The sequence below is a fragment of the Lichenostomus cassidix genome, chromosome 19 (genome assembly GCF_008360975.1).
Source record: "Lichenostomus cassidix isolate B80296 chromosome 19, HeHo_3.0, whole genome shotgun sequence".
In the NCBI taxonomy this organism is placed as follows: Eukaryota; Metazoa; Chordata; class Aves; order Passeriformes; family Meliphagidae; genus Lichenostomus; species Lichenostomus cassidix.
The window spans coordinates 2691600-2718910 of NC_139499.1; the positions used below are offsets into that span (position 1 = coordinate 2691600).

The following is a 27311-nucleotide window of genomic DNA, read 5'->3' on the forward strand; positions in this document are numbered from 1 at the left end:
CTCCATTCACACCTCTGTCTCCAGAGCCAGCTGCCCGGCTCTGCCCTGGGAGTGAGGGATGGAGCTGATCCCACTCAGCCGTGCTGGGAATGCCTCATCCCTGGGCTCTGCAGGCTCCCTGCATTCGCTGGCAGCGCTGGGAAGGGCGGCAGTGCCCTGTGGCCCCCGAGCCAATGCAGCTCCTGTTTGCTCAGGACGCACAGATCAAAGAGCTCCGCCTGAGCAGCCAGCCCAGCCCAGGTTGTGCTCACGTTCCATCTCCCGAGGCTGCCTGCGAGGAGCTGGGTGACCCGCGAGGTCCCGGCTGTGTTACCTCACCGGGGTGGCATGTGTGCTCGGCTGGGTGGGTCGCTGGGCTGTCCCTCCCCGCTGGGAAAGCCATCACACTGCTAATCCTAGAGCAGAGCCCTGGCTCCACCTGAGCTGCTCCCTGATGAGCAGGGAGAGCCAGGCAGAGCAGCCTGTGTGGGATTCAGGCTCTCTGACAGCCCTGGTGCTACCAGGTGACAGGTGGGGACCTGAGGAGGTTTTTGCTGTCCCGGGAGGTCAGCAGGGCTAACAGGGCTGCACATCCCTCCCCAGCAAATCCAGCTCTGAAGCAAGGGAACACCTGGCACACGGACAGCTGGGCAATGGTTAGGTTTGTGTGTTGCTGTGACTGCAAGGCCACCAGCTAGTTCAGTTTCACAGCTATAGGAGGAAACCATCCCTGAGCCACAGGGCTCTTGTCAGGAACAGGCACTGCAGCCCAATGCAAGCTCAGGAACCAAGGTGGGCACAGTTTCCTCAGTCCAAGCTGGTGCTTCTCTCTCCTGGGAAGAGCCCAGGAGGCAGGCATGGATCCAGTGGCAGGTGTGGACACAGGTTACAGTACAAAATGTCCACTGAAGCTTCTGTTGTTCTGGACAGGCGAAGCTGGCGGGGGAGCGTGGAGCCCGCGCGATCCTTTTCGACATCACCGATGATGAAAGTGCTGCTGATCAGGTACAGACCCCAGTGTGCTCCTGTCCCATCCTGAAATGTGCTCAGGGCAGGACGCTCCAGCCACCAGTGGGAGATCCCAGGAGGATGCTGCTGGTGTTGGCTGTTGGCTCTTAGCCCACACACAGACACTCTCCATGGCACACCCGTGCTCTTAAAAGACATTGTCTGGTCAATTGAACTTTTCTGCCTGGAGCTGGATGCTTCCTCTTGAGAAGTCACAGATTTCCCCATCCCATCTGGTCCAGACAGCCCATTGTACCTCAAGGGAAAGGTGATTTCTCAAGTTTTCAATCCAAAGTTACAGCTCCCTGCTTTGCTGTTGGTGCAGGTTTAATCCTGGTTTAGACACCTCCAGAGGTCCCTTTTGCCAGCACTGCTGTCATCTCTGGAAGGGAATCAGTTCCCTATCCAGATAATCCAGGGATATGAAAAACATCCAGCTTTAGGCAGAGAATAGACAGGGGAGCTGGTGCCTGAGCTTATCCAAATCCTGGGCTGATTCCTTGCTGGATCCATCCCTCGTGGCTCTTTCATGCACTTAGAATTAAATTTCTGGTGCCAGAGAAACACAGCAGCAAATGCAGGCCCATGAGGTGATGCCAAGGTTGTTGAGATCCCAGTCTCTGATCCCTACCCCAAACCTCAGCTCCTACTTTTCCAGCTTTCCCATTTGGTACACCAAAGCCAAGAGTGTCAAAATCCTATCAACAATTCAGAGCCTTCAGCCTTGCCCTGAGAGCTTCTGCACAGGGGTTTGAAAGGAGCTCAGGACACCAAGCAGTGTCCAGTTGTGCACGACCAGCAGGGAAAATGAAGAAATCCATGTGGGAGAATGGGTAAAAGAGAAGCTTCCATCTGATTCATCATGGAGGGATAGTGTAAATTTGGGGGTGCAGTCAGTCTCTGAAGTGTTGCAAGAAGCATCATGGGGAACAGACATGCCTGGGGGGCAGGAATCATCCTTGTTTCAGGCTGTTCTGGATCAGCTCTCACTGTGTTTGTTTCTTTGCAGCTGAGGAAGCCCAGAGGCCTGAGCCAGCCTGTGGTCCTGATCAGGGGCCACGATGCTGAGCTCCTCATGGGTGTGGTGAACAAGAACAGAGAGGCTCATGTGAAGATAGAGGTCAAGGAGCCACCAGCCTGGGTGAGAGACACAGACCATTCCCACTGCCTCCTGTATCCTCCCTCCCATCCTGCTGGGCTTTCCCAGAGAGGCTAAGCTTTCCTCCTCAGGGATGGAGATCACAGCCTGTTGCAGGAGTTGTCTGTAGCATTCAGACCTGCTGCAAGTAAAGGCTCAAAAGCACTTCCCGCTTATTTAGTTTCCTTTGCTTTAACGTCATGAGTGAGGTGACAGGATTCTCTGTCTCTTCAAGTAAGACCAAGCCTTGATTTTCTCATCTTGTGCTGCCTTAGACCATGGTCTCAAGGGAGCTGAGATGCTGCAAGACAGATATTCCATTCTTGGTGGCATGTGCAGAAAAGACTGAAAAGACTTCTTTTTCACCTTTTACCTGAGCTTGGCCAAGGATCATATTTTCCAAGGCTGATGGTCCAGAATAGATGGAGATTCCCCTACCTAGACTCTAATTCCCACCCCTGCCTAGCCTCTAATTCTCACCAAGAGTAATTTCCACACGAGTAATTTCTGTCCTGTTTTATCCAACAGCCAGACTACGACGTGTGGATTCTTCTCACGGTGGTCAGCACTGTGGTCGTCATCATTTTGATTTTTGTTGTCCGCACTAAGTGCCAGCTGAACAGGACTCAGGTAGGGATCTCATGGAGCAGACATGTCTGAGCAAACAGGAATGCAGGAAAAGCAGGAACAGACACTGCTTGGGAGGGGAAAGGGGGAGACGGTGATAGGACAAGGGAGAATGGTTTTAGAGGAGAGATTGAGATTAGATGTAGGAAGAAGTTCTTCCTTATGAGGGTGGTGAGGCCCTGGCACAGGTTGCCCAGAGAAGCTGTGGCTGCCCCTTCCTGGAAGTGTCCAAGGCCAGGTTGGATTGGGATTGGGACAACCTGGTCTACTGGAAGGTATCCCTGCCCATGGCAAGGGAGTGGAGTAAAATGAGCTTTTAAGGTCCCTTCTAATCCAAACCATTCCAGGATTCTATGATTGTATGATTTAGTATTCATAATAGAAATTAATAAATTATCTTCCCAGAGTCAGATGTACTTCCAGGGTTGAGAATACCCCATTTGTCCTGTAGAGAGACATCCTTGGGGGTCAAAAATTCAGCACTGCGAATGATTTTGAATATTCAGGGCCATATGTCTCCTGCTGGTGACAAAGCCTACTCTGCCCAAGTCAATTTGGACAGAAAGTCACCTCTGCAAATGAGTATCATCCCCAGATTCCTGATAACCCCATATTGAAGATGGGAGGGCAGAGTAAGTCTGCAGCTCTCCTCAAGCCCCTTCTGTCTCCGCAGGACTCGGTGCAGCAGCAGACCCTGCAGGCCATCGGGCAATTGGCCACACGCCGCTACCAGCCCCGAGCCCGGCCAGCCCCGCGCTGGGACTCGGCCAGCAGCTGCAGCTCAGCCCCTGTCTGTGCCATCTGCCTCGAGGAGTTCAGCGAGGGCCAGGTAGGGTTGGGGCATGTAGGGTTGGGGCAGGTGGGGTTTTGGGGCAGGGCTGCCGGCAGTCACACCCTGGCTTCCCAGGCAGGTGGGTCAGCAGTGGGAGCTGAGCATGGCAGGAGCTGGAGGCCCATGGGTTGCTTCCTTCTGAACTCCTGAGCAATTGAATGGGGCTGTATCCCTGGAGGTGTGCCTGCCCCTGGGTTATAAAGCCTCTGCTGAAGTCATGTCTCCAGGCAGGTCTCCAGCTGTGGCTGTGGGGTAGAATGCCCATAAAATGCTCATGTTGAAACAATGGGGCAAAAGTAGGGGTTGCTGCTCCAGAGCACCCTGCCTGAAATCTCCTTCTTTCTGAGGGCTTGCACCTCTCTGGACATTCACCGAGCAGAACCAGAGGTGCTCCACAGCCTCCTAAATGCACAGCTGGGCTGCAGATCCCTCACTGTTAGCCATCTTCAAAGCTTGCTTTCATCAAGAAGGACCCATCCAGGTCTTCAAACATGGTTCTCCTTGCTCATCCTTCTCCTCTCCGCTTCTCTCTAGGAACTGCGGATCATCTCGTGTTCCCACGAGTTCCATCGGGAGTGTGTTGACCCTTGGCTGCAGCAACACCACACGTGTCCACTTTGCATGTTCAATATTCTTGGTAGGGCTCAGACACAGCATTTCCTGGCTGGGGACGGGGTTGGGTGCAGGGTTGTGCCCCGGAGCTGCAGGAACCCTTGGGAGATGGATCATCAGGTCCTTGTGTCCCTGTGCACAGAGTGGACAGTCCCTGCATGGAGAGCAGTCCTTTGCCTGTGAGCCCCCTAGGGTACAGTGAGGTGATGGGCTAGGGTTGGGACCTGCACCAAGAGGAAGGATTCCAGTCCTGTGGCCCGTGGGGAAGGGAAGGTGGGATTTAGGGGTCAGGGCAGCAGGGAGAGCACTGAGTGTGCAGGACCATCAGGGTGGTTTGGTGGTGGCAGCGAGCAGTTGCCAGGCACGGGTGGGGTGTGGGGCTCTGGTGGGAGGGCAGTGGAGCATCAGTGCCGGGGTTGCTTCAGGTGGTCTGTGGGATGTGTGCTGGATACTCCCTTCTCTCTCCACAGCCAGAGACTCAGGGGACCAAGCCACGGCCACCAGCTCCAGGCTGGTCCCTCACGACATGGAGCCTGGACGGCGACTCCACCTTTTCCGCCAGCATCCAGGACATGCCCTTTACCACCTCCCACACGCGTATCCTCAGAGGAACCTCAGGAGCTTTCCCCCGGAGCCACCCCATGGCAACCCCTTCTTCCACTCTCCAGAGCTGTCCCAGCTGGATTTTGGCACCATCCACTACATGCCCTACAGACCGGCCACCTCCCTGCTGGCCTGTGGCCACGCCGCCCCGCTGGCCACGGGCTTGCTGGGGCAGCAGCACCCCAACCCCTCAGCGTGCGGGCAGGCGCTGGCACCCCACAGGACGTGTCCCCTGCAGCCCCAGCCCCCCTGCCTGGCGCCCAAGGCGGCCCTGGCACAGAAGCAGCACCGCGCGCCCGCCCTGCGCCGGGGCTTTGCCCACGGGCACCAGCACAACAGCAGTGGCTCTGGGGAGAGCTATCTCACGGAGCACAGCGGGTACCTGGCCGACGGGCCGGGCAGCGACTCCAGCTCGGGGCCCTGCCACGGCTCCTCCAGTGACTCCATGTTGAACTGCACGGACGTCAGCCTGCAGGGCATCCACGGCAGCTGCTCCACCTTCCGCAGCTCGCTCAGCAGCGACTACGATCCCTTCGTGTACTGCAGCTCTGAGGGCCCCGCCACGGACCATGGCCAGGAGCAGCTGCGGCCGCCCAGGGAGAGGCGACCCCGCTCCTTGGACCTTATGGTGCCCGGGGGGGCTGCTCCTGCCAAGCCCCAGGTGCTCAGCCACGTCCACTACCACCACCACCAGCACCACCACTACAGACGGGACGCGGAGTGTCTCCCCGGGCGGACCGGGCAGGGGCTGGGGCCGCGCAAATCCCGCTACTCCGGGGCCAAGGTTGCCTTCCACAGTGCTCGGACACAAAAGAGGACTGAGAAAAGCCATCACTCTCAGCAGCCTCTGGAAAGCAGCACCGTGCTGCAGGAGGCAGCTCCGGTGGTACAGCCAGCCTGTCCCCAGGAAGGCCGGGAGCCCCCTCATGCCCCCTCCACTTCTCCAAACAGGTTGGACTTCAGTGTAGATGCCAACAGACAATCGGGAGCAGCTGGCACAGCCGCTGTCCCGCTGCCCCCCAGACACAGCTTACAGAGCCGGCATCACCGAAGGAAAAGAAAGTGTCCCCTGGAGCCCGACCCCGCTCTCCTGCCCAAGGACTCAGCTGAGCCCAGAGCCTGTGACGCTCACCTTCCTCCCAGCCACCCCTCAGGCTACCGCTGCTCTCCCGAAGTCCAGCCCCTGATCCCAAGCGCTCCCCTGCCCAGCGGCTCCCGGCCGCTCTGGAAGTGTTTAGTGCCGCAGTCCAGCTCCGAGCTGAGGAAGCAGGAGGAGGGGTTGTCAGGACGGGAGGGAAACTGCTCAGTTCCTGCAGATTTCTCAGGGACAGGCACCCCCAGACACAGTCTGAGTGTCCGCCTTCACTACCCTTCTCAGAAGGGTGGTCAGGGTAAGTGTGGCCTTTGCCTCTCCTGGCAGAGAGCAGGTGAATGAGGGGGGTTTGCTGAAGGAACTCTGGCTGCCAGGACACCTGGTACCTTCCTGATGGGCTTTCCTACAGGAGCACTGACTGCAGGAGCATTTCAGAGCTCACCTATGAGGGTGATGGCCTGAATGACAGGCAAACATGTTAAAGTGTGCACCAAACCCTAAAGTACTGCAACTGAGAAATAAGTTGGCTAATTTTAACTAAACATCTCTAGCAGCTGGAATATCTCCCAAAGGAAGGGGTGGGACAATGTTTCTCGGTGTCCTTGCACCAGTCTGGGTGTCTCACTGGCAGAGTTGTTATCATGAAGGCTTTTTGGGCTCCAGTTGTTTTAGCCAAGCCCAGCTAACTGGAATCAATGAGGAAGGAAGTGTGTGTGGCCAGGGGTAGTAGAACAGACTGAATGAGTTGCTGGATTTGCACATCCCTCATTTCTCACCTGCCTCTGGTGCGTGGGAGTTGCTTTTTAGTGTCTTTTGGAAATCAGATGTAATTAAAGTTTGGCCCTTTGCCTAACTGCTGCACGTCTCTCACAAAGAGAGGGAAAATGCCTTTGAGACGAGGCTCTTTGAAAGAACCTGAGTTTAGCTCCCAGGTCCTCTGAAGGCAGCAACCTGCGAGTCAGCAGGGGCAGGTGCTGGCTGGGAGCAGAGGCTGGCTCCCTTCCTCGCCCTGCCACTGACTCATTGCAGCTCCTCAGGCAAATCCTTTTGATTTAGGTACCAAACACAGATCTGGCTGTCTAATTTCTGTTAAAACACTGGCCTTAAACTCGTGACTCACCGTGCCCATTGTGCCGCAGAGATAATAACTTCCTCCCGGTGCTATCCAGCCCCACCCCACGCCCAGGCTCCCGGTGCCACGGAGGCAGGGGAGGCTGGATGGGCACAGACCTGGCTCCCTATGGCCCTCCGGCCTCCCAGACTCCCAGGAACAAATATTTTTCCCAGGCACAGAAGTGCCTGACACTGCAGATGGGTGATAGGGAGGTTCTTCCGAGGCCTGGAGGGATGCTGGTGTTTGGAGAGATAAGGAGGCATCAGGGCAGAGATGTCTCTTGTTGCAGGGAGCTCTGAGTGCTGATGGAGGGAGCCCTCCTGGCTCAGGGCAGGCTGCTCAGGGCTGGCTTTGAGCTCCCAAATGAGCCTGGCAGGGTCCAAGAGCAGGAGTCTGTGTACCTAACACAGGGTGCTGGGCACCAAGGTCTGTGCTCGGATGCTTCTGGCTCTTTGGAAATGGTCCCAGTGGCCCCAGTCATGCCCACCTCCTGATGGCTCTCTGACCCCCACCCAGAGCCACTGCCAGCTGCTTTGCCAAGCACACCAGGCTGTCATTCCCCCTTCCCTTCCCTTCCCTTCCCTTCCCTTCCCTTCCCTTCCCTTCCCTTCCCATTCCAGCAGCTAGAAGGACCAGTTTATCTGAAAATGCTGTGGATCTATGTCTGTTTACTGCAGTAGCTTCTGTGGATGCTTTCAGGGCCAGCCAGAGAGTCAGAATTCCCTTGCAAGATTGAGAGAATACATGGATGTAGGATTTAACTTTATTAGGAGCACAGGACAGAGCAGAGAGCTTGTGCAGGGCTTATGCAGAAAAGCCACCAAGCTGAAAACACATTGTTTGACATAACACATCCTCTGAGTTACAATCACATTGGTTCTTTATCTTTGGAAAGGTATAAATCAATAGAGAAAAAGTAAAAAAGAGCAAAGAGCAATCTCAATAGACAATACCGTGCAAGCAGGACACAAAACACAGACAAGGAGACCAAGGAAAAATGCATCTCTGCCTCCAGATAAATGGCATAAGGCTAAAAATATAAGTGGATGAATTAAAAAGCCCAGCTTTAAATTAAAGTTTTGACATAAACTTTTCAGAAACCCAGTTTAAAAGAAAAGCAAACAGTGGGACCCTGTAATTCCTAGGTGAAATTACAGAGAGGAGTAGAGTGTGTCTCTTCTGGTGGCATGGGAGGGACACTGCACTAAGGAGAGTGTAAAGTCCAATGACATGTGACACAAAAGTCCCCAATTGCCCCTAAGCAGAAGGAGGGTGGCATTAGGGCTATAACACTGCGTCAGCACAGGCTGCAAAGAGGAACCTGCATAGACAGGAGAGTCTTGTGAGAATATTGCTAAAAGAAGCAGTCACTTAAGATGTTGTTGGGCACAGAGATCATTTACAGCCCCAGAAAAGGGCTGGCCAAGCAGCAGGGCAGGGAGGGCACTCAGAAGTTGTTCTTCCAAAGCCAAGGTGTGGCTGGAGAAGGAAATCAGAACAGAGCTGAATGCCAAGCGAAATGCAGAGCCATGGCGAGGCAGGCCAGGGAATATGTCTGTGAACAGCTTGTGAAAAACAGAATTATTAATGCAAACATTTTCAGTTCCATCAGAAGGGAGAAGGCTGCCTGGAGCTCTGCAGATCCAGGGAGTAACACAAGTCTGAGGGATGTTCAAGGGCTGTAAGTGCAGAGCAGAAGAGCAAAGTGATTTATTGCATTAGTGATGACTGTGGGAGTGCTCAGGGAGGTTCTCATCTGGCACAGCTCTGTTCAAGGCAGGGGGGCAGGATCCCTCATGAATCAAATCACCAGTTTGAGCACTTCTGAAATACACTGGAGAGGAACAAATTGCCAGTGGTACAGATCACCCACTGGGCATCCTGCAGGCTTCAAGCACAAAGCTGATAAATCCTGAACACGGACTGCAATCTCTTATCCATGCCCAGAGCCAGGAGGAAGAGCTGAGGGCAATATCAGCTGGAAATAGCTGAAGCCACAACAGTGAGCCTGACTTTCCAGCCAAGCAAATTGTTAAAAATTCAAATACAGGGTCTGACTTGTAGGCACATGGCTGAATGTGAAAACCAGGGGAGGAGGCAGCCCAGCTTTTGTAGGGAGAGATAACACCTGGTAGATCTTTTAGGGGAAGGAAACTCTGAAAGGATAAAAGGGAAGGTGCTCTCACAGGTAAATAACTCACTCTAAAATAGGAGACACAGTGCAGATCAGACTTAATGGAGGGAAATTACTCAGAGAAGGAGAAAAGTAGAGTTCTCCAACTGTCTGCACCTTTCAGCAAGATCATAAATATCCTGGACAAGGAGAGGAGATAGCAAAGTGTATAACATATAAAATCCATCAGGATGTCAGTGTTAAAACTGGATACAGAGTGTTACAGAAGGATCTCCTGCTGCTGAGCTATTGGGTGAAAGAATGGTGGGTGAAATACCCTGGAAGTAGCACAAAATGCCACACATGAGCAGAGCCACTTCTAAGTAAAAATCACGTTATTACTGTTATTCTTAACTGGCTGGGAACTATGTGGGACAAGCAGAAAGTACCTTTTTGCAGCTGTATAAGCCTGTGGTGATACCACAGCTCCTGATCACCAAAAAGGGTGGAAAAAGAAAGGGAAATCAGGCTTGGGAGAAGGGCAGAAAGGTATCTGGTACAATCCCAGCGATGGTTTTTTTTTTGAGAAAACAGAAAGAATAGTGAGACTTTCATGTGGGAAAAAAGTGATTAGCAGAGGATATGAAAGAGAGGATGTGAAATTAGGAGAGCAGAGGAGAAGGCAGATAAGAGAGTACTTAGAACAAAGTAAGTGATGGCATCAAACGGGAGCCAGAAGCTTTAAAACACCCAAAAGGCAACACATGGTGTGTAGTGAAACTGGTGCTGGTTGCCCAGGGGATGTAGATGCCAGAAGTAAAATGGTTTTGAGAGCCCAGATCAAGAAGCAGCAAATGCAGAGATGCAAATCCACCCTCCGGCTCAGGAAGTCCCTAAACCAGGGCTTCCAGAAGCTGCTGGTGCTCCTGTGGGATGCAGCACCCTCCAGGTGTGTGCTTACCTCACCCAGCTCCCAGGTGAGGCTGAATCTTGGTCCACAGCCCCTGGAGAAATTCCATTTGTGCAGGCAGTGCCATGTGCTGGCATCCTAGGGAATAACACTGTGGATGATCCCAAACAGCCTTGCATAATCTTGGAGTTTATGGCTCTTCCTTGAGCACCTCCATCAGCCTTTCTTGGGGGGCTTTGCATAAAGGTGAATCCCTGACTCTTCTCTTGCCTGGGAGAGACCACACCTGGGAGTTGTGTCTCTGGAGAATCAATCCTGGAGCAATGCTGAATGGATCCTCCTAAGGGAAGTCAGGCAACTGGCAGTGAGTTCCAGCTGGATGGCTTCCTGAACCGCCCCGGCACGCCCGGAAAGCATCCCAGAACAGCCAGATTACTCCAGCACAGGCTGATGAAATCTCTTGATTTCTCTCCCTGGGAAATCTCACCTCCTGCAGCGCTCTCGGCGTCCTCCCCCTCTCCTCCCTCCTGCTCATCCTGAGTCCCTTTCATGTCACGTCTTTGATCTTTAATAGGGAGGGGGAAAGGGAGTAGAGAGCAGAAAAAGACCACCCTTAAAACCTAACAGCCAAAGAACACAATTTCTGTGGTGTCATCAAGGTGTGCTCCAGGTTAATGTCCTGCCATGGCCAGTCCAGCAACCAAGCTTCTCCCACCTCTCCCAATTCATGACCTTTTTTTAGCACAAGCAGGGAACACATGCAGGCATAGATTTCAGAAAACAATTTTAGTAATGCTATTTGAGACTGAAGGCATTGGAATGGAGGGATTGAAGCTGGACAGTCTTTTTTTGAGTTGCACACAAGGGAAGCAGTTGGAAATGGCTTATTCCACATTGTGACTCAAGTCACAAATGCAAGATATGCTCAAGCTCTGTTTTCAGGTGCTATGGCCATGCCTGCACACGTGTGTGTGTGTGTAACACCATGTGCATTCATTTTCCCATGTTGATTAGCTACCTTTTTTCAAGCAGAATCTCATTTGTTTGCTTTCTTCCCACATACTTAATTTTCAAGGCTTTGCTCCTACAGCTGGTGATACATAACCAACAAGAATTTGTTGTGACTGTTCAGAAAAGTTGTTTTAAATTGCCCTCTGTGAATATGTGGGCATTTCTTTCCTTTGATCTCAGGAACATTCAGGAAAAGGGAAATAGGAAAAATAATGTCTATATGCCTGGGCTGTGCTGACCCTGTGTAAGAGCTCTGGGCAGGCTTGAGAGCCATCTGGGAAGGGACTGTGGTGTGTTTGACAACAGGCAGTGACTTAAAGAGAAAGGGGCTGTCTGGAGAAGTGACTTGGGTGCTCCTTTTTAGGCAGCCCTTTTGTTGGATGGTTCCAGCTCAGCTCCTGCCTGTCAGTAATTCTCCAGGTGGAAGGGGCTGGGGAAGAGTCTAAGCCTCTGAGATGGACTCAGAAGCAATTTGTGCAACCTCTCAAACACTGTGCAACGTGTGTCATTCCTGTCTTGCATCACTACTCTCTGCTCTTACTGCCTAGAGTTTCTGTTGCACCCAGGCTCTGTGACATATGAATCTCTGTTATTTTCTGTTCCTAATAATTTTTCAATCAGCTGTACAGGTTTTCTCAAAGAGCAAACATCAAAAGGTCTCAAAAGCAAACAGTGATGTTTGAAGTGATGTGAATCCTGGGGTGCCCTTAGCCTGCCTCTTCTGAAATATTTAAGGAACAGCTTGATGTCTTATCTTTAGATTTTATTGTACTTCACCTTAGAGGAATAAACTGGTTGGGAGGTGGCCAGAAAATTCCCTCTGAAAAACTGGGAAAAACTTCATAGAATCATGGAGTGTCCTGAGTTGGAATGGACCCACAATGATCATCCAGTCCAGGTCCTGTCTCTGCACAGACACCCCAACAATCCCAACCTGTGAGTGTTGTCCAAACACTCCTGGAGCTCTGGCAGCCTCAGGGCTGTGACCATTCCCTGGGGAGCCTGTTGCAGTGGCTTTTTTAGTAGCTTTCACTTAGTGGCTTTCCCTGCAGCATCTGTTCTCTGGATTGCAGGGTCAAGGCCCCAGCAGCTGCAGAGCCTGGGAAATGTTCAGCCAGGTGTAGCTGAAATTTTCTGTTTCCCTTTCTTTGAATGCAGGATCTGAAGAGGAGGCCCAGGATGTCCACGAACACTCAGTTTAATAAAACACTGGCCTGTTTGCTCGCTGGGAGCTGGAGTGGACACAGATGTTCATGGAGCTGCTCACATCTGGCTCTGCCCAGCCCTGCCCCGCCGAGACACAGACTGCCAAGAGCAACGGGACACTCGTGGTCTCCTCACATGTCCCCACACCCCGATGGCCACACAAAAACAGAGCCCTGCTCTCCATCTCCTCTGAAGGCACAGGCAGCCTGTCATCATCCCGTGGCATCGCTCCGAGCCGGGCAGGGCTCCCGGGGAGAGCTCACCGAGTGAGTGCAAGCTGCTATTTTGGCATGTTCATGCCACAGAAGGTTTTGCTAAACACTGCAAAAATAAACAAGCCTTCGAGACCAAAAGCTGCAGAAATTACTTTCTGTGGCCTGGTAGCTCCTGACTTCATTTCCTCACTTAGGTCAAAAGCCAGACTTCTTCAATTAACTTTTCCATGCTTATTTCAGACACAGGAACAAGCTATTCTCCATCTCACCGCTCACAGGGCTGCCCTGCAAGGTGCTGCTTCTGACTTCAGTGGAAACCAAGAGCTCTCACCACTTTTGGTCACCTCCATGTCCCTCAGCTGATGCCATCTCAGCCACTGGCTGTGTTTGCCAGCAGCAGGAGAGGGGAAGACACAGGGACAACATCAGCATTTCTGGGAAGGAGCTGGGTCAGACTCTTTCCATTGCAAAGAATCCACCCTCTCATCTGGCAGCGTGAACAAGTTTCTCACTTACCCTCTAACTCCTCCACCTACCCTCAAATAGCTGTCATGGCCAGCCCTGTTCAGAGCATATTTCAAACATATCTCAGATGTCCCCATCGCAGGGAGTCATGGAAAATCCAGGAGTTCATGTAGCTCCTGCTTCTCTCCCTCCTCTCATTGCTCCAAGACACAGCAAAAATTCCCAGCAAAACCTTCATAATAAATGCAGAGTAGAAGCCTATCCATCACCCAGCCTTAACTTTATATTTCTGAGACTCCTGAAACGATCCTCCAAAAGGATTTCTCTGTCTTTTTCAATATTTTGATGATGCAGGGAAACAACTTGAGAAATCATCAGGCTCTGGATTATTACTTCCCCCTCGCCCCCCCACCCATTTGTGGGTATTTTGGGTTTTTCTGAATGTCACTAGTTCTTACTTCCTACATCACATAATTTGTAGGCATTCAAGTAAAACAAAATCTGCCAAACTCAAAATATATAGAACCCAAGCAGCTTTCAAACAGCAGAGAATTCCTGTCAGGTTCATTGCCCTAAATGATCAGTCAGGCCAAAGAATCAGCCAGATTCCCACGTGAAGTGGGAATTTCTATGGCACCAAGTGCTTCCAAGCACAAGGAAGCATTGATGAGGATACAACACTGGAGCTGAAGATAACCCCTAACCATTTGAATCCTGATGTAGGGACAGACTTCCCCATCTGCTCAGTAAAGCTTCCTGTGTCTTCCTTTGAAGCAGCAGCTTCTCAAGAGAATGCTCTAGTGATGCAGCCCCTGTTCAGGATAATCCTCTGCCTTCCTTTGTTGGTGGGAAAGCTTTTTTACAGGGTTTGCTGCCCTTAATCCTTGAAAAAGGCATCTTTGTCCCAGCTCCTGATCAATCCCTGAGTCAAGTGATCAGCCAGTAGCACTGTTTCAGACCCAACATTATTTCCTTGTAGTGCTCATTCCTTGTCTTCGTGACCAGACCCCTGTGGGACCTTTCAGTCTAGGGAAGAGAGGAATTTCTTTCATCAAAGAACCCAGCAGAATTATGTTTAGACCCTTCCAGGCTCTTGCTTGTCCTACAGCGCAGGCAGAAGACACAAGCTCAGATGTTTTCTGCCTTGCAGGGAAGTCAGTCTTAAACTAGAGGAAATACCCAGGAGCAGATCTGGATTCATCCTGTTTGGCTTCTCATGCACTTGCTCTGTGGCTTGTCTAAACCAGCTCCCCACATCCTTGGCCATCCTGGAGACTTTACAGAGGGAAGGGTCATGAAGTCAGGGTGCTCCCACTGCTTTCTTTAGGAGTCAGGAAGGCTGAGAGCCTCCAGGGATGCATTTCACTGCTCAAAGGAACCAGTGCAGCTTTAAAGTCCTCCTGTCTTTCCCTGCTTATCCCTAACAAAAGAGGAGATTCCTGAACTTGTGAGCCACAAGCTTCTTGGGGAAAGTGGTCAGCACTTGTGCACCCTCTCCACTCCCCACTGCAGTATTACCAGGCTGCTAGGGCAATGCCTGCTTCCAAGCATCTCCTTTTCCTGATCTCACACTGCTTCTCCTTTTCACGTACAAAATCCTGGATGCTGTCCTGCTCCGCGGGGCTTGCAGAGCTGAGAGTGCAGGTCTGCCTCGGTACGGGCTCAGGGGGGGAGAGGGAGGAACTCTCTGGGAAGGTGGGTTTAAGATCCTCTTCAGTAGGTAGATGACTCTCCTTGGCTGCCTGGATTATCTGAGAAAATAGGGAACGGTTCCTCACAGTTCCTTTATCTCTGGCTTCTAGAAGGGTGATGCTTTTAAGTGCTCAGTGCCCATAGGCTCCGTCATGGAATTTCTCCAGCATCCCTGCAATAACGCAGAGCAGATTTTCCTTCTTTGCATCCAAAGAGCTGCAAACTGCTGGAAGCCAGAGCATCCTGAGCTCCTTCTATCCAAACTGAAGGCGCAGCCCTTCCCAGGAGCTCCCACCCCTGAACTGGGCTGGCTGGACATCTCCCCTCCTGCCTGCACAGATCCCTCACATCCTTTGGAAATGTGAATATCGGTTCGTTTTGTTGTTGTTGTTGTTGCTTTTTGTGTCGTTTTTTTGCTGAGTCTCTCCTGGCTCTCGGGGCTTGGGAATAAATTATGACCCAGGAAAAAAAAAAAACCAAAACAAAGACCACACACAGAAAAAAGAAAAAAAAAAAAAAAAAGGAAGAATACATTTTATATATATGCAAAACTGTGTATTTATGTCCGATAAACACAAAGATGTGTGAATATGCTGATGTGCTCAGAAATATATTTATTTACTAATATATTTATCCACGTACCGGTGTGCTGGTTGTGTTTGTTCTCTGTGCGCGGGGCTGCGCTGGCGGGAGGAACCGCAGCCCGGCCTGGGGAAACACCGCCCGCCTCATCCAGGGCCGGGGCGGACCCGGAGCCCTCCCGTGCCCGTTCCCAGGGCGGATCCAGGGCTCCGGAACCCTCCCGTTCCCGTTCCTGGGTGGAGCCGGGCCGCGGCGCAGTCGCACAGCGAGGCCGGGGCAGCGATGGCCGCGATCTCGCTGGAGACTGTCCCCAAGGACCTGCGGCACCTCCGCGCCTGCCTGCTCTGCTCGCTCGTCAAGGTGGGACCGGCAAGGGGACAGGGATTGAGCCCCGCCGACCGCAAACCTTCCCCCGCCCGGCTTAAGCCCTGCAGCCCTGCCCGGGCCCTCCTCCCGGCACCGGGCCTTCCGATCCGTGCCGCGGCCCCTCCAGCTCGCCCGGCCTTTCCGGCCCTTCCCGGCTCTTGTCCCTCTCGGCCCCGGCCCGAGCCTTCCCGGCCCTTTCCCCGCCCGTTCTGGCTCTCCCCGTCCCGGCACTTCCCGGCCCAGGCCGCACTCCCTGGCCTGGATCTTGCTGGTGTTTCCCCGCCCGGTCTGTCCCTCCTACCCCTGCCCGGCCTCTCAGCTCCTGCCGCGGTGCTTCCCCGCCCGGGCCTCTCTCCCTGCCCTGCTCCGCAGCTTCTGGGCGCTTGCCGTCCGCTCCGGCCCTGAACTCTCCTTCCCGGGGCTCCCTCCCTCCCTTTTCCCCGCTGGTCCCGGTCCCTGACACCTGTGTCCCCTTAGACCATCGACCAGTTCGAGTACGATGGCTGTGACAACTGCGAGACGTACCTGCAGATGAAGGGCAACCGTGAGATGGTCTATGACTGCACCAGCTCCTCCTTTGACGGGTGAGTGGGTCCTGGGCCCGGCCGCAGTCCCCCGGGAGCCTGGGGACACCGAGGTGGCACTGCGGGGTCACCCGGCCAGGAGATGTCCCCTCACTGCCATCCCTCCTGCAGGATCATCGCCATGATGAGCCCTGAGGACAGCTGGGTGTCCAAGTGGCAGCGGATCAGTGAGTAATTTGGGAGCTGGAGATCCCTTCCTAGCAAACCCTTATCAGGGCAGTGAGAGCTGCTGGTCGGGCTGTGGAGGGGATTCTGCCCTGCAGTGTCCCTCCCTATGAAGGGACATTGCACAGGTTGAGGATTCCCACCTGGCTGCTCCACATGGGTAACTCAGGGTTTTCTTTCCCCCAGGTACCTTCAAGCCAGGTGTCTACGCAGTGTCTGTGACCGGCCGCCTGCCCCAAGGTACCTGTGTGATGGGGTCAGGGTTTGGGGAACACTGCACAGGGGACATGCCATGGGGGTGACGGGATCAGCAAAGGGGTGACAGGATCAGCAAAGGTGTGACAGGATCAGCAAAGGGGTGACAGGATCAGCAAAGGGGTGACAGGATCAGCAAAGGTGGCTGCAAGGAGGTGCTGGACTGGAGAGGGAGTTTCAGGATTCAGCACTGCACCTGCTAGAAGTTTATATTGAAAACTGCTGGCTAAAACCTGGGTATCAGGGGGATAAACTGGGATTACTGAGTGATTCTGGAAAGTGAGCACATCTCAAACCATTCAGCTCCAGGAAAACATGGAGTTTTGTTCATGGAAAAGGGTTTTTTGCAGGATGGGTGCCGTTATGGCAGTCCCAGTGAGCAAACCCCTCCTCCTGCACCGAGGGCTCATGCCATGGTGGATTTGTGTGTTTACAAATGCAGTGGAGGGCATGGAGGATTTGCTTTATTTCTGGTATGCAGAAGGGGCATCATCCATCCAGCTGAGTTCCTGCCCAGTTTATAGCCCCAGAGTAGCCTCCTAACCCAGGAGAGAATCCCACATCCCTGGGGTGAAAACTGTGCCTATGTCTGGAATTCCAGGCTCCTTATTTCTGACTGAGCTCTGCATTGGGAAGGAGCTGAAAACATCATGAGGCCTTCTGGCACAGCCCAGGCACATCTGAAATAGCCAGGGTTAGGGCTTAAGGTGGATATCAGGAAAAGGTTCTTCCCCCAGAGGGTGCTGGCACTGCCCAGGCTCCCCAGGGAATGGGGCACAGCCTGAGGCTGCCAGAGCTGCAGCAGTGTTTGGCCAGCAGTGCCAGGGATGCACAGGGTGGGATTGTTGGGGTGTCTGTGCAGGGACAGGGGTTGGACTTGTGATCCTTGTGGGTCCCTTCCAACTCAGGAAACGACCATGATTGTCCAGTTCTACATGACAGAACCACCAGATGTTCCCAGGGCTCCTCATCCCAGGAGAAGACTGAAATGTGTTTGTCTCCTTGCTGCAGGGATCGTCCGAGAGCTGAAGAGCCGTGGCGTGGCCTACAAGTCTCGGGACACAGCCATAAAAACATGAAGGGCTCTTGGGCTGCCTGGAGGATCCTGGTGCTGCGTGGAAGAGGCAGTGGGCACTGCTCTGGAATCTCTCATCTTTATCCCCTAGGGAAGTGGGGCTGGACTTGGAGTGTGCTGGCTCAGCTCCCCTCATTTGGTACCTCTGGACTCTGCCACACCACAGACATTTATTTGAGCCTGGCTGGGGGGAGGGTGGGAGTAGGGCTGGGAAAGGGTGTTTAATTGTGATGCCCAAGTTTTTATACAGTTGGTGTGGGAAAGAGGGGATTTGGGAAATAGCTGTGTAAATAGTTCAATAAAACCCACTGCCTGGTCAGGGCTGGGTCCAGCTGTCACTCTATCACTGGTTTCACCACTGCAGGGGTCACACTCATCCTCCTGACTGTGCAAGACTGTTTGTAGTCTGTGATTGTCACTGCTAGTGCCATGGGCCACATTCCTGCCTCGAGAGGGAGATCCTGCCCCAGCTGAGTGTCCTTCCCTGTGGGAAAGCTGCATCCCAGCTGGATGGAGCAGATATGGTGATGTCCAGTGTTTCCTGTGGAGGTGATTACATGGAGGTCACAGGGCCTGCAGGTCCTGTTCAAGGGATATGGTAGCAGGATGGACCTTCCAGGACCTTCCACTGGCAGTTGCTGGGCTCCAGGGCAGGCAGAGCAGGATGAGCCCAGTGCTGGTGTGGCTGGGAGGCAGCACCAGGCCTTGCCCATGGGAAGGGTGGGCAAGAAGGGGCAGAAACACCCATCTAGCCTGGTAGTTCTGGGAATCTGACTGTTACAAGTGTCAGCTTAGTGTCTGTAACACTTGAACTCCTGAGGAATGTGGCCTCCTTAGCTGATGGCTCTTTCTTGAGTTGTTCTGTTTCAGTTCACTGATCACGAAGGGCTGAGTCCTTGATCACTAGCTTTGTGAAATAACCTTTTTTTTTTTTTTTTCTGAGATAATCCGGGAGCTAGAAAGCTCAGGTTTTGTTTTCTGGAGACAAATAGTTGAAAACCAGTACAACCTGAAAATTGCACTTGGTCTGGATTGAGAGTGGCTGCAGCACAGGGAAGTCAGGACTGGCTGGGGAGTGACACTGCCAGGAGTGTGGAGGTAACACCCTCTGCACTGCTCTGGTTTGTAGAGCTGGCTGCCAGCAATGAGCTCCAGGTGCCCCAGGTCAGCCAGAGCATCTCCTGTGGAGATCTGGAGCAGTTGTGTGGTGGGAGAAGCCTGGAGCACAGGGAGGCTGGGGAGGAAAGGTGCCTTAAGCCATGTTTTGCTTGGCCCCTTGCACACATGGTGCTCAAGTATTTGCTCAGTGCACACTGTCAAGTCAAGTCCCTGCTGGGCTCTGGGCTCCAGCAAACATCTCCAGGTGCAGATCACCTTTTGTGGGAAGAGCTGAGAGCACATCAGCACCTGGTCTGGGGTTTGCACCCTCCTCTTGGGAAGATGGAGCAGCAGGTTCAGTTCTGTGGGCAAAAGTGGGAGCTGACCGTAACTTCCACACATCCCTGGTGAAATCAAAGCCTTTGAGTTGCCTGGTAATCATCCTTCAGGTTGCAATCTGGGCAGGAGATGTGCCTTGGGAATTCCCAGCAGGTCAGGCCTGTGGGACCTCTAGAGGTGTCACTGTCCCAGCACCCAGGGCCTGTCTCTGCAGCATGCTCTGCTTGAGGCATTCTGGGCATGAACCTCTGGGCTCTGGAGGGCAATTTTGGCCCAGCTGTACCATAAGGGGCACAGGGTGACCTGGGATCCCCACAGATGCATTCATCCCCTGTGGAATGGTCTGGGAAAGCTCCAGCCATGGCTATCTGGGCAGCCTGACACATTCAGGATGGAAGAGGACAAGAAGGAGGAGGTGGGTAGCTCTTTCTCCAGCCGGCTGGAGATGTGTCTGGGGAGTGAGGGTTTGTCTCCACGCAGGCAGGGAGGCTATTAGATGACAGATCCACAGCCCTGCCATGCCCAGCCCGGGGAGCCTCACGCTGGCAGTGCCACGGGGTGGCAGCACGGCCTTGTGCTGGGGAGCTGCTGGAGACCGGCTGAGGCACAAGCTCCATTTTCGGCTGTTTCACAGCGCCTTTCAGTCCCTGCTGCCTTCCCTGGGCTACAGGGAATGGCCATGCTGGAGCTGCTCCAGGGCTGGAGCCACATCAGGACCCTTGTCCCCTGGCCCCATGGTGCCGAGGAGGTGACAAGAGGGCTCTGCACAGGACCCTGAGCAGGATGGGCGTGTTTGCCTGGGGTTGGTGTGGGGCTGAGGCTCTGTGGTTCTCATCTCCCTTTCTGGGAAGTTGCAGCCACCGCTCAGGGCTGGCAATTTTACTAAGGAAATTATCCCCAAAGAGCAATGTGCACAATCTCGGGGAAACTGAGGGGGTTTGGCAACCCTGCAGAGACCTCACCCCTTGCCAGAAGCTCCAGGATGTGAAGAGTTAAGGCCGGCAGGAGCTGCGGTGCAGTGCAAAGGGGCCACCCCGGCGAGGAGAACGGGCTGCACGTGGTGGTCCTGGAGAGCTGCACCTCCTGAGCCTGCAGCGATTGCAAGAACGTGGTGCTTCTCACCAGGCTGAGCCACTCCCTGCCAGCTCCCGCATCCCAAATCCCGCAGCCCCGCTGATCCACCGCTCCAGCAGGGCTCCCGAAAAGAGCCATTCAGCCAGACTCCAGCCCTGGAGCCGCCTGGAGTTTGTACCAGCAAAACCAGCAAAAAATCAAACGATGCGGCGCTTTATTCGCTGAGAAAAGTAGGGCAGGGAGCTCTCACGTTGAAGAAAGTGGAGGAAAAATGTGCGGCGGCAAGCCGGGGTGGGAATGGGGAGAGAAAAGCGTCAACGGGCTGGGAGCTGGAGATGTGAGTCAGGACGGCTCCTCCCCCTGCACCAAATGACGCTCAAATATTTCAGCCAGGCCTGAAAATCCTGCAGGTTTGGCATGCCGAGCAGCCTGGCAGCTCTGGGCGGTGGGGCCAGGGCAGGAAACACGAGCCGGTGGATTTTCGTGCGGGTTTCGAGAAGCGATACCCCGGCTCTCCGTGCGGGCGACAAAAGTGACTTTCCAAACCGCAAGGCGCTCAGTGCTTCTGCAGAGGCAGCTGCCGGGAAATGCCTGTCCCCCACCTGCGCGGGGCCCCTCGGCACTGCCTGGGGACAGAGCTGCCCACAGTGGCCTTTGGCCTCTCACTTGGCCACCTGGGCTGCAGGTGAAGGGGACATTGGACCCTGCCCGGGGGGCTGTGGCTGGAGCAGGGTGACCCCCCTGACCCCCCTTTCTGTCTCCAGGGCTGCTCTGTGCCTGCTGTGGTACATTGAGGTGCTGCTTGAGGCTAGCAGCAGAACCATGGAATGGTTTGGGCTAGAAGGGACCTTAAACACCCTCTCGTTCCCCACCCCTGCCATGGGCAGGGACACCTTCCACTATCCCAGGGTGCCCCAAGCCCTGTCCAGCCTAGCCTTGGATACTGCCAGGGATCCAGGGGCAGACACAGCTTCTCTGGGCACCCTGTGCCAGGGCCTGCCCACCCTCACAGGGAAGAATTTCTTCCCAATATCCCATCTCTCCCTGCCCTCTGGCAGTGGGAAGCCATTCCCCCTTATCCTCTCCCTCCAGGCCATTGTAAATAGCCTCTCTCCATATTTCTTGTAATTTCCCTTCAGGTACTGGAAAGCCACAATTAGGTCACCCCAAAGCTTCTCTTTTCCAGGCTGAACAATCCCAATTCTCTCAGCTCTTCCTCATAGAAGAGGTGCTCCTTCCCTCTGAGAATCATTCCTGCTTCACCCTAAATCCACTTTCACCTGCTTCTCTGCCTCCCAGTGTGGACTTGGACCTTCCCAGGTGCCTTTTGGCCATCCCTTTGTACCTGAGGGGGGCTGGTTACCTCAGGGATGTGGAAACCCTTGGGGATACATGATAGAGGTGGGGAAAAAAACCCCAAACAAACCCCAGCTTAAGACTGTTTTCCATGGAAACTGGCTGAGGAGACCTTGGCAGTGGAGGTGATGGGGAAGATGACCTGAGTTGTCCTGGTACCTGGAGTGAAATGCTGCTGCAGTGATGATGGCAAAGCCCAGGGCATGCCAGGAACGGGTGCCTCATCCTGCCTGTCACCTCCGCCTCAGAGCACGTGGGCAGAAGCCACCGAGGCCCCTGTGTCTGATGTGGTGGGGAGAGGAAGGGCCCAGAGCCAGCTCTGAGCAGCAGCAGGATGGGGCAGGTTGGGGGAGGAGGAGTGCAGCTACAAGAGCTCTCAAAGCATGGCAGGAAGGGGCCCAGCTGCCATGTGCCCATGCCAAGGGATCCCTGGGGCACTGGGATGGGATGGGATGGGATGGGCAAGGAACTGGGATGTGCTCCCTGCTGAGGGGATCTGCAGGGAAAACAGGGAGCTCTGATGCATGATGTGGCCTCTGGGTGTTTTCCCCTCAGGAGCTGCAGTGGAAGGAGAAGGCTCTGCTTTGTCAAGGGGAGAGGATGGTGGGCTCCTGCCAGAGGTCTGCAAAGGGCGCCTGGAATTGGAACATCCATCCCTTGTGAGCTCAGAGCTGTCTGCAAATTGCTTTATGGTGAACACCTCCAAACCCATGGGTCTGCCTGGGGTTTTTGGGGTCTGGTGGGGAGTCCCAACCTTCCTCTGGGCTGAGAGCTCTCACCTCCCTGGTGTGCTCCATCATGGGAAGGGGAGATGCCATGGCAAAGTGGAGTCTCACCGCGGTGGTGGAGATGGCTGGGGGTGCTGAAGAGGTTTCCTGAGGGCACATGGCAGAGTGAGACCACAGCTGAAGTCCCAGAAGAGATTTAACAATCTGATGGTACCTCCCCATCCCCAGCTCTGCCAGACCTCCTGCTGCATCCCAGCAGGATGTCCTTGTCCCTTGTCCTTCCTTCTCCTGGCCAGATGCATGTCACCCTGGCTGATGCTGGTGTTGGGCTGGAAGGGGCTTTTCCCCTCCAAGGGAATGATCCTTCTGCATGGGCAACTGCAGAAGAGTCACTGAATGCCCAAACAGAGCCCTGGAAATTGTGATGGGAAAGGACATTGCACCTCTGGTCCCCAAACAGCCCAGTTGTGTGGCACAGGACAACACTCCAGTGGCTGCAGGATCTGCCCCTTGGCCAGGCTGGGGGCTTTGGAACTGCACAGCCAGCCTGGAAAGGTGCTGGAAAGGTGCCATGAATGCCAGTGTTGGGGAGATGCTGATGCCCTCAGTGCCTGTCCCCTCTCCTCGGTGCCTCTGGCCCTCAGAGATGCTCAGCACTTCCTGCCCCTCATCCTGCAGGGTTCAGAGAGAGCAGGGTCTGTCACCACAGAGCTCAGCCCTGCACGTCCTGAGCCCATCCTGCCCTGGGAAATCCACATCCCCCCCTCCCTGTATCCCTGCTGGGCTCTGTCCCAGAGCATCCTCCATCCCCAGAAGAGGAGGCAAACAGGAGCTGCCCATCCGTGCTGCCATGGGATCCCCGCAGAGCCCCTGGCCCGTGGGCTCCCCTTCCCCCACCGGTGTGGCAGCAGGTGCCACGGAAAATGACAGAGCAGCCGTGCCCCGCCATGGCCCCAGCCCAACCGCCCCGCACCCGCCATGGGCGCAGCCAGGGCCCGATTTTGCCTATATTTGGGCAAACCCAGCGCCCGTGTCCCCCGCCTGCCCTGCGTCACTTCGCCTTTTTGAGGTTTCCCTTCGCGCTCTCATTTGCCTCCCGCCCGCCGCCGCCTCGGCCCAGCAGTTTCTGGTTGACTCACTTTTAACGGCCTCCAGGGCAGGGGTGTCGGGCTGGGAGCGTTTTGGGAGCTCCCCCAAAACAGCCTGCTCTGGGGCTGTGCCCTGTGCACAGTGCTGAAATGGGGTTCTGGCCAAAAGGGTACCACAGTCCCTCTTTTGGTTGTAAAAGTGTCCTCTGAGCTCCTCCTCGAAGTTTTGCCAGGATGGTGGCAGAAAATGCTTTTCCCATCCAAAAAAAGCTCTCAGGAGCAGGCTTAGGCACTCCTGATTTTTTGGTGCTGCAAGTCTTCCTCGGAGTTTTGTCAGGGTGGTGGAAGACAATGCTCTTCCCTTCCAGAAAGCTCTCACAGGGGCAGGTTTTGGCTCTCCTGATTTTTCGGTGCTGCAGATGGCCTAGCTGTGCTCTCCTGGAGCATTCCAGCTCAGAACCCTCTGTCCCGGGGGTCTTTTTGGAGGTCACCCTTTGCACTGTAAAGCAGAGAGAGCTGTGCCCCCCTTGCCTCTGTCCCGTGTTCCCAGAGGCATTTGGTGCCTTGGGAACACTGTCATTAGGCTTCAGTGCTAACAGTGACACGACTGAGACACCGTGGCTCCTTTGGGGCCTGGCCAGGAGATAACACAGGCTGGCTGTGCACCCAGTGGCTTGCAGGGACACTTTCCCACTGGCCCCAGGGCTGTGGAGGGGGTTCAGGGAGGGTTTGGGTGGGACCATCCTGTTCCTCCTCCTCCTCCTGCTCTTCCTCCACAAGGTGCTGGTTGGATAGGAGCTGTGGGGTGCAGGAGGGATGGATGGATGGATGGATGGATGGATGGATGGATGGATGGATGGATGGATGGATGGATGGGAGCTGTGGGGTGCTGGAGGAATGGAAACCCCGTGAGCACAGCAGGGCAGCTGCCTGTCCCCGACACCAGCAGGGTTCACAGGCCAGGCAGCGAGGCGCCAGCAGCAGCAGCTCATCTCCTCCAGCCCTGGGGCTCAGGGCAGCACTTCCCCTGCCGGCAGCGAGCGCTGCGACCGCAGGCGAGGAGGGGAAGTTGCTGCAAGGGCGATAAGAAATATCAGCGCTTTCGCAGCGCCTCGGCTGCACGGCCCGACAAGAGCCCTTCCCCCTGCCGAGCCCTAGGCTCAGCCGTGCCCCGAGCCCTGGCTCCTGCTCCCCTGTGCTCCCCGATACTGCCAGAGTTACTGGAAAAGCAACAGCCCCGCGGGCGGAGGGGATGTCGGTGCTGCTGGGTGGCAACGAGGCACCCGCGGTGCTCCATGCAAGGGAGATTTTGGGGTGCACGGCAGTGTCTGGGTGCTTCTGGGTGTCCCAAGATGAGGGCAGGGGAGCAGGGCCTTGGGGGACATGGTTTGTCTCAGGAAGAAGCACCTGTGGTCCGTCAGCAAGCCCCCGGGAGATGCTGAGCAGGTGGGCAGGGTGTGGAGAACAGCCTCGGGAAAGCTGGGGACCGGATATTCTCATGAGGCTCCCAGGGGAGGAAACGCAGATGTTTCGGCCTTCCCCAGCCCCCAAAAAGCTCCTGGAGCTCCTTTAGGTGGATATGGGTGGAGGAGGACCGAGCGTTCCAGAGCCAAGGGCTAGGGTAGGAATTCCTGCAGCCCTGTTTGCCAGCCAGCCCAATGAGCCAATGGCTGGGGAATGCGGTCAGTTCATCATCAGCTGGAGACTTTCAGAGACCTCTCAGAGCCCAAGGAACCAGATCTGCTGATTTCCTCCTTTCTGAGACCAGTGCAGGCAGAAGGAAACCAGCTCAGGACCCAAAATGTCATATCCCCCATCCGTGCTGGGCTGGGGAAAGAGGAAGCATCACCTCCCCCCACTTCTCTGCTGGGAAAGCTGTGTCCCTCTGCACGGCCTCCCAGCAGCATGGGCAGGTGCTGGGGACCCTGTTTGGGAAGGCACAGCTCCCTCCCTGCTGCCACCCTGCACATCCCCAACTCCCAGCCACGTGCTTCACCCTCCCCTGACATCTTGTCCGCGGCTGCAATCTCCCCCAGCTGCCTCTGTTGGGAAATAATCTTCATCCTGCTTTGCCCCATGGTCAGCGTGAAACGGAGGTTTCCTCACAGGGCCTGACTTCTCACCCTGTCCCCTCCTCCTAGCCTGCAGTGTTGTCATCAGCTGGAAACATGGCTTTGACCCTGGGGCACAGGGCAGAGTCCCTCAGCACCTCCGGGGCCAAATCTCTCTCTGGTTGCCCCCAAAAGGCTCCTTTCTCTGCTGTAAGAGCGTGGTCCTGTGCAACTTTCACTCCCTGATGGCACCCACTGCTGCTGGGGACTGTCCTGTGGCACTGAGGTGGCTGGCAGTGCTGGGGGAGGTTTCTAGGGGGTCTCTGGGTTGGAAACAACCTTCCCTCAAGCACAGGGTGGGACTGCTGGGGTGTCCTGTGCAGGGCAGGGAGCTGGATTTGATGATCCTTGTGGGTCTCGTCCACCTCGGGATATTCCATGGTTCTGTGCTCACACACCCGAAATGACATTTACACATTTCAGGTGTCCCCAGGAGGGCCACTTTGGGAGGCACCTGAAGTCACCTGAGGCCACCACATGGACCCAGCCTCCGCCATGGATGAGTAGCTGCTCACCTCAGCCCCCAGTGAGGTAGAGAGATGCTCCTGGGCTCAGAGCTGCCAAAAGGGCCCTGTGAGACATCACCAGCAGCACTTGGATTCCCTGCTGGATTTCTCTGCAGCACAGGGAGCACAGTGTCCCCAGCCCTGTGACCCTAAGGGATGGAGATGGGCACAGGGCAGCCCCAGGTGGGCTGAGGCACAGGGACAGGGCAGCTGGGCTGCTGGATGGGCTCACTCCAGCCAGTTCTGCTTGGCTTTTTCCACTGAAACTTCCACCAGCTCAACCTCAGTTTGGAAAGGGCTTCCCAACCAATTCCCTCTCTCCCAAAGCCTCTTTTACCTGCTGCCATCAGCACACGTGCAGCTCAAGTCAAATCACTTCTGCCTGTGCTGCTGCTGGGTTATTTTTGGCTTTGCTCTCCCCCTGCCTCCTGCAAACCTCACCAGTACCATTTTTTTATACATTTCCGTCCAGATTATCAATGTGGAGAGTGAATTGCATTGGCCTAAAAAGGAGTCTTTTGCAGAGGCACATGAAAACCAGTGCAGGGACAGATACAGCCCCTTTTACAATCACTTTTGGGGATTTAGTTGGTAGGTTTTGATCTAATTTAATGGTGGGTTTCCCCTGGCACTGGGACAGGGTGATGCAGGCAGTGCAAAATCCTCCTGCTCCATGTCCCAGCACCACCCTGCTGCCGTCACCAGGGCCATTGCCTGGATGTGCCAACCTCCAAACCCAGCTTTCAGTTTTCTTCCTGGGGCCTCACATCCCTGTTGGTTGCTACAGCTGCCCAGGGCCAGGGAAGTTTGGTGTTGCAGAGCCCAGAGGGGCTGAGAGGCTCCAGGAAGCCGCTTGCATAACGTGTTTCCTAAAGCACGGGTTTAGGGCCTGTGGCTCACTGTCACCTGTGTCCCCAGTGCTTCACCCCCACGGCCAGGCAGCCCTGAGTCCTGCAGCCCCTCCACAGCCTGCTGGACCCTCCGTGGGTGGGAACTGCTGCCCTGCATGTCCCAGGAGCAGGCCAGGGCGAGGGGCCATGCTGCAGCCGAGCAGCCGTGGGAGGTGGATTCGGTTACTGTCACCCCGTGCAAACACCTTTTTTTTTTTTTCCCCCCTTTCTTTCTTTCTTCTTTTTTTTTTTTTTTTTGCACAAACATGTTTGTCACTGTCAGCAGCAAAGCCCAGGAGAGCGTAACCGGCTGGTGCTTCCTGGCCCCGGTGCTGGGCCGGCTGCGGTCGGGCCGTGGGGCGGCGCTGGGTGGGACCAGCACCGTTATCTGCTCGGCAGCCACGGCTCTTCCTGTGGTCGGGCCACGTGGGCAGGATGGGGTTAAAAGGAGCCCTGTGCCCCACACGGGCCCATTG

At 54.9% G+C, this 27311-nt stretch overlaps 2 protein-coding genes across 3 annotated transcripts in view; both read left to right on the forward strand.

Moving 5' to 3' along the window:
- The window catches only part of RNF43 (ring finger protein 43), a 57821-nt gene extending 42562 nt beyond the window's left edge, over positions 1-15259 (forward strand). The window contains exons 4-11 of one of the 2 annotated variants that reach the window (XR_014855870.1): positions 910-984; positions 1997-2128; positions 2654-2755; positions 3426-3581; positions 4119-4221; positions 4667-6190; positions 12199-12512; positions 12702-15259. Coding sequence is in view for 1 of the 2 variants with exons in the window: in XM_085078855.1 (XP_084934981.1) it covers positions 910-984; positions 1997-2128; positions 2654-2755; positions 3426-3581; positions 4119-4221; positions 4667-6190; positions 12199-12242 (2136 nt within the window). In the remaining variant the exon portion in view is untranslated. Of the gene's footprint in view, positions 1-909; positions 985-1996; positions 2129-2653; positions 2756-3425; positions 3582-4118; positions 4222-4666; positions 6191-12198 lie in introns of both variants that reach the window. The other variant, XM_085078855.1, reaches the window with a different exon arrangement.
- A 135-nt stretch (positions 15260-15394) lies between these two features.
- On the forward strand, positions 15395-17964 carry SUPT4H1 (SPT4 homolog, DSIF elongation factor subunit). The gene is made up of 5 exons (XM_085078856.1): positions 15395-15560; positions 16044-16150; positions 16262-16317; positions 16502-16555; positions 17582-17964. The coding sequence occupies exons 1-5, from the start codon at positions 15483-15485 to the stop codon at positions 17647-17649; spliced, it is 363 nt and encodes a 120-aa protein (XP_084934982.1). The 5' UTR covers positions 15395-15482; the 3' UTR covers positions 17650-17964.
- Positions 17965-27311: the final 9347 nt, after the last annotated feature.